Source organism: Myxocyprinus asiaticus, chromosome 48, assembly GCF_019703515.2.
Source record: "Myxocyprinus asiaticus isolate MX2 ecotype Aquarium Trade chromosome 48, UBuf_Myxa_2, whole genome shotgun sequence".
Taxonomy (NCBI): domain Eukaryota; kingdom Metazoa; phylum Chordata; class Actinopteri; order Cypriniformes; family Catostomidae; genus Myxocyprinus; species Myxocyprinus asiaticus.
In genome coordinates this window covers 24540163-24552927 of record NC_059391.1, presented here as the reverse complement: position 1 = coordinate 24552927, position 12765 = coordinate 24540163, and the positions used below count along the sequence as shown (strand labels likewise).

The following is a 12765-nucleotide window of genomic DNA, read 5'->3' as shown; positions in this document are numbered from 1 at the left end:
CCAAGTTTATCTCAGAATCAAGAGAGTTTTTTTTCAGTTAAGGGATTTCTAATGGTTACACAAAGTTTCTAATATCTTCATCGTTGACGAAGATGTGGAACTATGAAGATCAAGATAGAATTCTTTAAAAGCATTATTAATATCAATGGCTGAGGGCTGAAATGAGGGACTTCAATATATATATAAAAAAGAAAAAATTTATTCTAGAATAAATCTTATGGACTGATGAAAAAAATGTATAGTCCCTACCAGATGGGTTCAGAAGTCTCCAAATATCTGTAAGACCAAGATTTTTACACGTCCTGTGAAGCGTCAATGTTGCTCTAGTGGGCTTGCACACTTTTGCTTTACTATGATCAAGGACTGAGTCCATCAAAAGATTAAAGTCTCCTCCCAATATTATATCATGAGGGGTGCCAACGGTTTGCAACATCCCTTCAAGATCTATAAAAAAGCCATGATCATCAGCGTTAGGTGCGTAAATATTAGCCAAAATCAACCTTTGCCCTTGAATTTCAGCTAAAACAATAATGACTCTTCCTAATTTATCTTTAATCTGTTTGAGACATTTGAATTGTAGATGCTTACTTATCAATGTAATGACTCCCCTGCTCTTACTTGAGCAAGCACTAAAGAAAACATGTCCACCCCATATCTTCCCAAATTTTTCAGCTTCCTACAGGGAAAATACGTTTCTTGAAGAAACACTATATCATATTTCTTACGCTTAAGAAGAGAAATAACCTTCCTTCTTTTTATGGAAGCCGCTAGGCGGAACCAGCACAAAAAGAAACGAAAAATGTGCATCAGATTTGTTTTGTTTCCAGCACTGGAGAGTCAAATATTATACACTCTCTTAACGGCCACAGGTGTCATTTATAACAAGGGTTTCTGAATCTTACATACTGCACCTTTAAGGGATGTGAAGTAGAGAGCTCTAATTTGGGCTATTTTATTATTATTTAATAATTATTTGCATCGCTTTAAAGTAACTTTATTCTGAAAACAACTAAAACAATCCATCATAACTACAATAACAGACAGCAAATTCAAAACATGCCACAATCAAAAAATATCAATACTATCTGATAATTATTATCTGACACGCCATATTACTCCATATATTGTGTGTATTTTAGGCTGATAATTGCATAAAGTAATCGATAAACTTTATCTGGGTTGCATGTTGGAAACTTATTTTGAGAATGATGCACAAAACTATCCACTAAACATTTAAATTTGTGTTTTTATATTATTTCAGGTAGTATGGCTGAATAGTTTTAAGTGTGTGAGCACAGCAGCAAATAAACGGAAGACAGTCAGACCCCTCCCCTCAACCCACTCCTTTCTAACGTGATTGGTCAACTTGATGACTGACACCTTTCTCGACCAATCAGATCTTTTAACTCCTGTTCTTGCATAACAGTGAACGGTGCAATGTATTTTTTTTTTTTTTTGAGTAAAGCGAAGTTCACCTTGATTACTCCCATGACCGTTAAACTTTAACCAGATAACCAAAAAATTACAATTTTGCAATTATAACTTTATATTACTTTTTATACCAAATAAACTCCACAGCGATATCATGTTAATTAAGTCATTTACTAACATTAGGATATGATTTTAGGAGGACTGACAGTAAAATAATCATACAATTATTTTTATTGTAGCTGTTTTAGGTTCATAAAATGGCTTGGTTTGTTTAAGGGAAAGTTCCCCCAAAAATGAAAATATTCTCATCATTTACTCACCAACATGCCATCCCAGATGTGTATGAATTTATTTATTTTTTTTAAATTAGAAGAATATTTCATCTCTGTAGGTCTGCACAATGCAAGTGAATGGTGACCAAAACTTTGAAGCTAAAAAAAGCACATAAAGGCAGCATAAATGTAATCCATAAGACTCCAGTTGCTAAATCCTTGTCTTCTGAAGTGATCTAATCGGTTTTGGGTGAGAACAGACCAAAATGTAACTCCTTTTTTACTATAAATCTTAGCATCAGCAGTCTCCTTGGCAATCATGATTACAAGCTCGATTACACTTCCTAGCACCATCTAGCGCTCTGCGCATACGTCAAGCACTAGTGCAATCAAGCTTGAAATCATGATTGTTCTTAGAAAATGCAGTGGCAAGATGTACAGTGAAAAGGGATTTTGATCTTTAGATCACTTCAGAAGACATGGATTAAACCACTGGAGTCATATGGATTACTTTTATGACGCCTTTGTGTTATTTTTGGAGCTTCAAATTTCTGGTCACCATTCACTTGCATTGTATGGACCTACAGAACTGAGATCTTCTTCTAAAAATCTTTGTGTTCTGCAGAAGAAAGAAAGTCATACACATCTGGGATGGCATGAGGGATGGACATTCTGGAAAATCGCTCTTTTTGTGATCCACACAGTATTCCTTTGTTTGCAAGGGTGGAAGACCTTGCTTTTTCCTACACTGCCACAGTAGAGGGCGCCATTCTCTTAAAAAAAGAGCTCCAGATCATGATACTTTGTAACATGATACTAGGGTGACCAAAATAAACAGGATTCAAGCAAACTTTTAAAGATATAAAGTGGAAGTGGTGGTACAGCTGAGGTGCTCCTGCAGGGATATAGGTTTGAATATGATCACTATCTACCCTAAAATGTTCTCTTCATACTTCCATTTAAAGTCAAAGCACAGAAACTATTCTGACACTGAAACTGAGAAAAATGTCTTCTAAGTTTTTTGTTTGTCCAGCCAAATGTGGGTTTTAAAAACATCTCACTCTGTTTTCTCAAAATCACAGGATAGATTATAGTTTAAGAGACCTAATTTTTTGGTTATAACTCAGATTTGACAGTGTGTTTTTAATGTGTTTTGTCTTTGTAAGGTAGCACACATTCCTCTCAATCAAAACAGGCAAAAAAAAAAATGTAGTCAGGTATCACTGATCAAGCCAGTTAATATTTCCAAGTGAAATGCAGAAACTTTATGTTGTTGAATGTTGACATGTTTTATCCAGGTTTCCAAAAACCTGATTTCTTTGTGTGCCTTTGTATAAATTTTGGAGAAAGATTTCATTTAAATGGTTACATGTACGAAAGCACCCTGCCCTGATCTCTCTAGCAACGACCACATAATGAATGACCACTCTCTCTCTCTCTCTCTCTCTTTTGACTCCACCCATGTAGTATAAGTAGCATTCTGATCTTTCTCTTCAGTAATTTCTCTTCAGATTCTTCCAGGAGTTGATCCTTGACCTAAAGCCCGGAGGATGGATAACGCCACATACAGCTATGTGAACGATTGCACTCCACTCACAAACTGTAAGTCTGGCCGTAAGACTGGTGGCTCGACGGTGGTCAACATGAGCCCTGCGGACAAGAAGCCACCAAATGACTATTTGATCTGGTCCCTGTGCAACACTCTGTACGTCAACTTCTGCTGCCTGGGATTCATGGCCTTGATCTACTCCATCAAGGTGAGCTCCAGCATCCAACATCAGTGTCTCTCTGATTTTATATCTCTTGCCTTTTTGTACCTTTGAAAGGATTCTCAAAGTACAAAAAAAAAAAAAAAACTAATATTCTTTTCAGGGATCTGATAGAGAAAAATAACATACTTGGCCTACAAAACTCAAATTAAAGGTGTCCAGATTTAAGCTGGTCTCTGTACTGATATATTGGTGCATTAAAGAACTCAGAAACCCATACACTGAGCTGAAGAACCCATAATAAAGTATGTTTGTGTTTTCAGGCTCGAGATCAGAAGACCTTGGGTGATATGCGTGCCGCACAGGAATGCTCGGACAAGGCGAAGTGGTACAATATTCTGGCATCAGGCTGGAATCTGTTGATTCCTCTGCTCTTTCTGGGTTTGCTGGTTCTGCTCTTGGTTCATCTGGGCAGCTCAGAGGGAACATTTGATTTCTTCGGTGAGGACGGATTCCAGAGCCTCATGAAGCTTTTCAGCAGGTAGAAAGAACGACTCAAGCAAACCAACCATCGTTACTCCTGCAAACCAGCCGGACTGTTCACCCTCACTCCACTTCGTCAACGTATTATTTTCTTTGGCTATGTGATGAATTTATTATTATTTAGAATGTTTGTTTTTTTTCATAATTAATGTCAGTGTACTGTATGTTATCTCATAATAGATCTGCCCTACATTTCTATTTTATGAAGTAAATTGGCTCAACAGTATTTAATAAAGTATTTAATGTTTAACAATATTTTTACAGGTGTCTCTTTGCCAAAAAAATCAATTAGATACCACTTTATTCCACTGTTATAAACTTATTACTGATGTTCGATTCCCGAACGAGTCATTCTTTTGAACTGATTCTTTCTTGAAATAAAATGCGACTCGACGACAAAGATTTAAACAACTATATGAATATACCACTGTTATAAAAAACACCGTGTGACGCTCGATTCGCGAACGAGTCATTATTTTTCGGTTCTTTCCGAACCGATTCTCAAAGCATTTGTAATCCGACTGTAAAATCAGCTAAAGAACTTAATTGTTGTACATGCTTGTTTTGATTATTGGGAGGGGTTACCTCCCCCATCCCCCCGGGAATCTACACCCATGTAACCAATGTCACTCGGTCGAAAACAAAAGTATAAACGACTAAATATTTATTTCACTACAAAAAAAAAAGAGCGCTAAAATTGATGCAGGAGGGGTTCGAGCAATACCACTGAGTGACGACACAATGAATGCTTTTTTAAACGGTTAATTTAAACGAAAATGATTCGGCCTTCTCAATGCTGGAAGGCAGCTGTCTTTAAAGAGAGTTTTTATTTTGTGTTTGCATGTACAGGGCTATTTGGTTGATTCTTAAATCAACTTTACATGGTTATCAGTTATGAAGAAGAGGTTAACATGAGTTCTGTAATTTGGTTTCTGCATGGTTGTATTTCTTATGTTTTAAAGGCAAAAATGTAGCTGTGGTTTAGTTCTCATGTGTCTCTCTGTGTTCATATGTTTCTCTGTGCTCTGTAATGTTCTGCTGTGCCGCCTGTGCTTACAGTGGTGGCCCCTCCCAGCTGTGCTGGTATTTTTATCATTTAAATGACAGAGCTGTTTGCCAACCTTAACTCCCCTTCTATTTCAGTCAGTATAAAGAGTGGACACAGATGTACAGTGACTGGATTAAAGAGCAGTTAAAATACACACCCTCATATAGACCTGCTGCATGTAAGATGTGATGCTATTTCTCATCTGTGTGGATTCTTTGCTGCCTCTTCGTTATGAATATCAATTAAATCCCTGAGGCCTTTGATGCATCTGACCATATTTAAGATTACTGTAAAATATGGCATAAACATGCTATAATTCATCTGATAAATAAACAGAATCTCAAAAAAATGACAATAATTTTTTTTTTAAGTCTTAAAAAATCTGGGTTGCAGTGAAGCACTTACAATGGAAGTGAATGGGGCCAATCCGTAAACATTAAAATACTCACTGTTTCAGAAGTATAGCAACAAGATATACACAATATGTGTGTAAACATGATTTTAGGTGATAAAATCGCTTCCCAACCTTTTCTGTATGAAGTTATATCCAATTTTACAACTTCGCTGCCACGATGACAACGCAGTAAACCTTTGAAACCCTCAAAAAGACTAAACTTAACAGCTCAAATAATACACAAGTTTTAACAAAAATAAAAAAATAAAACAAATAATGTAAGTGCTTTAATAAAATTATAAGCTTTACATTTCTGCCTTTAAACATTTTTTTAAAAATGGCCCCCATTCACTTCCATTGTAAGTGCCTCACTGTAACCTCGATATTTGCTTTTTTTAAAGAAAAGGAGGGACAAGCCAAAATTATTATTCATGGTAATCAATAATGCCTCTAAAGCTTTCGATAGAGCTTAACTTGTTTTGAATCCAGAATGTTCCTTTAAGAAAATAAATGCTTTTTATTTATTTGCTAAATTATTTTTAATGCTATATTATTAATAATATTTAAAGTAATTTATGACGACTAAAAATATAATAATGTTGTTGTTTTTTTTATTGTAATACAGAAAAAAGTTACAAATAACTAAAAAATTAGGACAAAAGTACAATAATAGAACATCCAGATGCATTACAGTGATGAACATTTGGGGAGAAACAAATACATCATAATCATAAAAACAATCACAATGCAAAATAATCATAATTGTCCAAAATAGGCTTTCTGTTCTTTATGCAAAGCAATTATTATTTGGGGTGAAACATGACCAGAACATGTTTTCTTTAGATTCATACATCAATATTGCACAGTGTTAACATTAAAGTTTAATTTTGGTTTCTAGAATACATCAATATTATATTGCAATTAAAAACTGAGATTAATTTGATTTTAATCTGGATTTAAAAAAAAAAAAATCTTTTTTTTTTTTTTTTTTAATAAAGGCTATTTGCATCCTGTCCAAATTCAGAACAAATGATATTTTCATTTTGATTATTACAAGTAGTCACTAAGTACACTTAAAAATAAAGTTTCCAAAAAGGGCGTTCGCAGCAATGCCATAGAAGAACCATTTTTGGTTCCCCAGAACCTTTCAATGAAAGGTTCTTAAAAGAACAATTTTGAAGAACCTTTTTCCAGTCTAAAGAACCTTTTCCCATTACTAAGAACCTTTTTTGCAATGGAAAGGTTCCATAGATGTTAAAGGCTCTTCGTGGAACCATACATGCTGATAAAGAACCTTTATTTTTAATATTGTACGTAAACAGTCATTTAGCAGACTATTTCATCCAATGACGTGACTAAACATATACAGGGACAAACGCCCTGGATGAACCTGGGACTCAAGGGTACATGGTCACAGCTCCTGGCAGGATTCAAACCTGCAATCTTTCTGTTTTCAGCACAATTTTAACCACTACCCCATAAGCATGTTTAGCCTGGCTTGTTTAGAACCTTTCTGAGCAATCTGAAACCATTTATTTATTTATTTTTGATTAAGTGATTACAGTTGCTGTTTTCTTCTTGCTGCTTGATGTTTTTCTCTCACTGTGATTTCATTAGAGTTTCAGCAGGATTCTTCTGCTTTCAGGAGGCAGTAGGAGGGTATTTCAGCTCCTACGGTTTCAGCACAACCGCATTAGGGAGGATCACACACATAAACACCCACTAGCTGAAATTAGCCACTGGAGCAGACGTCTATATGCAGCTAATCTGCGAGTACTGAGGGATAATCTTCCCCTTCTGCCTGTAATGATGCTCAGTAGTTAGTTTCTGGGTGGCTCTCAGCTTCCACCCAGTTTTAATAACAGGTAAGACATCAGACATGGTACATTTGTTATCAGCTGGTACAGATTAGACTAAAACTCTCGCTAGAACAAATCTTTTTTTTTTTTTTTTCTGTACTGGGCTGATATCCCTTATAACTGTGGGACAGTGATGGTATCAGTTGGTAATAATGTGGTACTAAATTATTTGATATAAATGTACTATTGCATTAGCATGTTACTACCATGGTGCCATGTCCAAATGTCAGCTACTTGATTAAAAAAGGAATACTCACCATTCACTTTCATTGCATATTTTTTTTTTTTTTCATACAAAAAAAAAAAAAGGTAAATAGTGACTGAATAGTTAACATTTCCTTTTGAGTTCCACAGAAGAAAGAAAGTCATTTGGAACAACATGAGTGTAAGTAAATGATGACAGAATGTTTTGAGTGAACTATCCCTTTAAGGTCAGTCTATATTTTTCAATATTTATATAACTTCTCAATATTTTACTCACATACACAGTGGCGATGAAGCAGCACTGTAAATTCAGTGACTCTACAGTTGTTCAATATTTATCAAAGTATTTTAAGTAAAATTAATCCTAATTTATCATTTAGTTTTAAATTTAAATAAAATGTACTTTAAAGTATTTATTTTTCTTAATTAAGCTTTAAAAAATGATTTACACTAGATATCAAATCCTGAAGCTCTTTGAAAGTCATTCTCTCCTGCCAGCAGATGATGATAAAGAGTCATTTATAGTGAGTCCCTTCAGGTGTAGCGTTAGGAGGTATGATGCATGATAGTGAATCGGTTCGTTCAGAAGGTTCAGTTCAATGAACCACTTAAACAAACGATTCATGCACCAAGACTCATCGCTCAAAAGTGTTGCCGCCGCGTCATTTATGTTTCATTTTAAGTAAAAAAAGAAAAATTGTATATAGTGACATTTGGTCAGCTGTTGAGTTACTAATTCATCATAAATTCTGCTTGGTCACACGTGTGTCAACAGTCTGACATCATCGAGCAGGTCCTGTCACATGGCAGCAAATGTAATCTGCTTGGGTGGTTGTCCAGCTGGATACGCAGCTTTTGAATGGGTGAGAAAGACCAGCGACCCCAGCACTCACAAGGGGTGACATCTGCCCTCTCACACTCAACAAGCACATTTGAACTAGTTTATAAGTAATCTAATTTCAGTGTGCCAATAGCTCAAGGTATGGTGTACTGATACTGGTCAGAAAACATTTGTGGAACGTACTGCTGTTTTAATTTAACCTAAACCCTGAATTGATATTCAACTAATTCTTGGTTCTTAAAAATACAGAAACTATAATGCATCAATTTTAATGTCTTTACTTCATACTTACTGCAGGCCCGGCTCCAGTTCTAAGATGTAAGGTGGGGCATAGGACCCGCCAGGTGGGCCGAACATTTGGAGAGGTGGGTGTAGGTGTAGTTCAAGGTGGGCCAAGATCATGATTGGGGCACCCAGGCCCCCCTGTGGAGCCGGGCCTGATTCACTGTCTTTTTGGTTAAAAGTATATGTGCATAGTGCTGTAACCACCATAGTCATTGCGATGGGACACATTCCCCCAAAATTTTCAGATTAGTGCTTGATCAATAACGACATTTTAATGGTTGATTATTAGATATTCATCATTTGTTATGGTTTTGCATGGTTTGAATTTCTGTAGGTTAAGAAAGGTGCATTTGTCACAATTACACTGAAATCAGATGGATATAAAATACACAGTTTATGGATGTTGTGAGTGTGGAAAAAAGAAAATGACTCTACGTGAGACTAGTTGAGATTTGCTTCTGTTTAGACGGCAGTAATTGATTTCTGTCAATAGATATAAAACTTGTAGGCCTGTTATTTAGATATTCTTGGGGGACACAAGGAAAATCTAGAGGGGCAATGACCGGCCCTCACTTAGACCATGGTTTCTGTCTTATTTAGCCAAACTTTTTATATTACTTTTTTTTAAATTACATTTTAGTGCAATTATTACACAATTTGTATTATATTACCATGGAATTAGTAAAAAAAACAAAACAATAACAACAGCTGCGATAAGGTTTCTAATACAACTTCTGACGAAGTGACAGTAAATGTGTTTCTTTCTCTCTTCTGGCTGCCATAATCCATCCATCTCTCTCTATTTTATTCCCTTTTTGGAAAGTTGTGGAAACTTAGCGGTGGAGTTTTTCTCTTGCTGTTGTAGCAAATGGAAACGTAAAAATTATATTTGCTGTGGTTGCCCAATCACCACTATAGAAGTTAACCCTGCTATAGTTTACTTCTGCGCTCCAAACCCGAATATGTGAAAGGGTCCATATGGCGGCGGCGGCACAGTCATACAATGACGTCACATGAAAAAGGTAAAAACATGAAGAGCCACAATATGTTTACATATACATTTATTACAGCAACATTACAACAGTGACAATATGGCTCAGGATCATGATTTTGTTCATTTTCATGTGACAATAATGAAAAAGCTATGTTTTTGAAAATAACATGCCGCAAGTGAAAAATAAATAACTTAAACCATTACAAAAATATATACACACTGAGATATATTCAACAGAAATAAATACATGTCTTGACTTTAATTTAAAGTTACTTATATAATAAGTTTTTACGCTGTAAAGAGCAACCGGTGCCTCTCCGATAGAAACAAAAAACGCGATTCCAGAATCACATGATATTATAACTAATAGCATAAATAGGCACGAGTCAGTGAACTCTGACGTCATCGTTTCTTCCGGCCTTTTCCCGCCATTAGTGCGTGACGCGGACTGGCTTTTTTACCTTCATCTGATGCGATTTTCACTCCATACTTCTGCTTTCCTTCAGTCCTACGCTGCTGCAGTTTTTTCTTCGCTTTCCATAAAAATCTACAGGAAAAACAATTTACAAGATTAAAAACACGAACACTTTATTTTTATTTTTATTAAGTTAAAATATATTGTCATTGTTGTGTTAAATATGTTGTCAATACTGCTAGTAATTGGCTCGTTTTTACCTGTAATGCGCAGAGTTGTGAGTCTTTTCGTCCGGACCACTGTTTTGGGAAATAATTGTGGTGGGTTACATTTGTCTGCCTGATTCTCTTGCTTCAAACCCTTCAGAGAAGCGGAGCGACCCCCACTGTGTGGGGCAGCTTGGGCGAATCTTTCAGTTGAGGGTAAGTCCATAAATGGCCCTTTTGACACGTCAGTTTCCCGGTAAAACGCCGGACAGTCTTCAGATGGACTTTCCTCCCATTTGAAATCCCCATCCAGCGGCTTTCCTTCACTGAAATTAAAGTTCCATCTCAGCTGATTGTATTCAGACATTTCCCGAAGTTTGGAGGTCAACTCTCGCTTCAGCTCGTCATGGTCAACCGGTCCGAACAAATTTCGACAAGTGCTCGAGCGCTTCAGTAGAGGGAGAATATCTGCGGGCTCCGGTCGAGTTTCGGAGCTCTTCTTGCGCCTCTGCAAATGAAAAATGTCCATGTTCTTCTGAGGGACAGTTTTCCTCGGGGTCAGTCTGTCCCCAGCGCTGGTGAAAAATAGGACGGTAGACATCACTGATATTGTCCAAGAAAACAGGCCAAAATGGGCGTGAAAGTCCCGAAAGGACAAAATAAATAAATCTGTGTGGACTTCAACACACGTCGTTTAAAGTCGTAAAGCTCCAGATCTGACCGAGTCAGATTTAAAGTCCTGCGCCTCAGCGGTGCTGCTCTGTTCCCATTTGTCAACATCCCAACCAGAGGTGGACTGGCCATAGGGCCGATTTCTCTTCCCAGTCCGCCCATGTCCCCAACCCCTCCCATTCTATTGTTAGACCCGCCTCTACTCTGCTGTGATTGGTTAGACCCACATGTACTCGACTGTAATTGGTCGGAATCCTTTTGACTGAGTTTAATGGTGTTTTTTCCCGCCCCGCAATGGTACCGCATTCATGGAGAACTTCAACTTAATGATCCAGGCTGTGTCTCGTTTCAAAGGCTGTGTGCTAGGTAGGACGCGTCCTTTGAAGGCTGCAGTATACCGAGTGTCCTCCTTTAAACAAGTATCGTTTAAATGAGACGGCCTTCGTAGGACAAACGGAAACAGAACGTAACATGGTTGCTATGACAGCACGCCACTCTTTAACAAGTGCGAGCGCTTTGAGTGAGAAAGGAACAAAGTCCCTTTGGAAGGGAATGTATGATGTACATTTTAGGAGAGTTATAATGATGTAGAGAGAAAAGAAAATAGATTTTAAAGGTGTACTTTTAGTCTATAATACTTTATTTTAATCAAATATTACTATAATTTTACATATTATATACTCTGCACCTGTCTACTGAGGTACTTCAACTTGGGAATTAACATTACTTGCGTTTGAACATCATATTTCGAGCAAATTGGCATAATTTTATTTAGACAAATGATGTCCATTTCCGTTGAAGCAAAGAATTGTGGGTTGTGAGTGCCCACGAAGGTTACACCTCATGCATCCCCGAATTCCCGTGAAAGAAGTGTCGCATTCAAATGTCGCATTCGGAGTGTCTTACTCACTTTTGGAGTGTCCTACTCGCATTCGGAGTGTCCTACTCGCATTCAGAGTGTCCTACTCGCTTTCGGAGTGTCCTACTCGCTTTCAGAGTGTCCTACTCGCTTTCAGAGTGTCCTACTCGCTTTCGGAGTGTCCTGCTCGCTTTTATGAAACGAGACAGCCTCGATGAGGCCAACAAATGCGACCTCCTGAGGATGCAGCCTTTGAAACGAGACACAGCCCCAATGTGTGAAAGGGATAGTTCACTCAGAACTGAAAATTTGGTCAACATTTACTCAATCTTACGTTGTTCTGAACCAATATGACTTTTTTTTCTTCTGTTGAACACAAAAGCACATATTGGGCATAATGTTAGCCTCAGCCACTATTTAATTTCATTGCATCTTTTTTCCACACAATGAAAGTTAATGGGGACTGAGGTTAACATTCTGCCAAACATCTCCTTTTGTGTTCCACAGAAGAAAGAATTAATACAAGTTTGGAACAACATGAGGGTGAGTAAAAGATGACAGAATTTTAATTTTTGGGTGAACTATTCCTTTAAAAATAATGATGACATTCTAATTAGAATTGATGTGTAAAGCATAAAGTCAATAAATATAACAGAATTCACACCAGTGTGTACAGTTAGTTAGATGTGAATAAGGTTTTTAAGAGAATATATGCCTTTTATCTTTACTTATTTTTATGCAATTCCATTCCATTGTCTTTTACTTTGAAAAAGATGGCTTACTGAATGACATTTTAATTGAAAGTCATACGTGTCATAATTTGGTGGCCAATCCAACCTTGTCAAGTCATTTTGTCATTTATATAGGACACTATTTTGTGATTTTACTAAAAATATGACATCACTGACTTGCCTTGGGGCCAGTCATATGTAGGCACCACCTTTTATACAAATTATACAGCTTAGAATTTGTTGTGGGCCCCCCGCACCAATGGGCCCCTAGAATCGTTACCACCATTCACCCCACTAGCTAC

At 37.0% G+C, this 12765-nt stretch overlaps 2 protein-coding genes across 2 annotated transcripts; one reads left to right on the top strand and one right to left on the bottom strand.

Moving 5' to 3' along the window:
* Positions 1-3227: 3227 nt before the first annotated feature.
* LOC127437381 (interferon-induced transmembrane protein 5-like) lies at positions 3228-5270 on the top strand. The gene is made up of 2 exons (XM_051692210.1): positions 3228-3460; positions 3736-5270. The coding sequence occupies exons 1-2, from the start codon at positions 3254-3256 to the stop codon at positions 3955-3957; spliced, it is 429 nt and encodes a 142-aa protein (XP_051548170.1). The 5' UTR covers positions 3228-3253; the 3' UTR covers positions 3958-5270.
* Positions 5271-7929: 2659 nt separating this feature from the next.
* On the bottom strand, positions 7930-11008 carry LOC127437380 (cyclin-dependent kinase inhibitor 1-like). Its single transcript, XM_051692209.1, has 2 exons — positions 10256-11008; positions 7930-10127 (listed from the first exon to the last, which is right to left on the bottom strand). Exons 1-2 carry the CDS (start codon positions 10800-10802, stop codon positions 10060-10062), a joined length of 615 nt encoding a protein of 204 aa, XP_051548169.1. The 5' UTR covers positions 10803-11008; the 3' UTR covers positions 7930-10059.
* Between the last annotated feature and the right edge of the window lie 1757 nt (positions 11009-12765).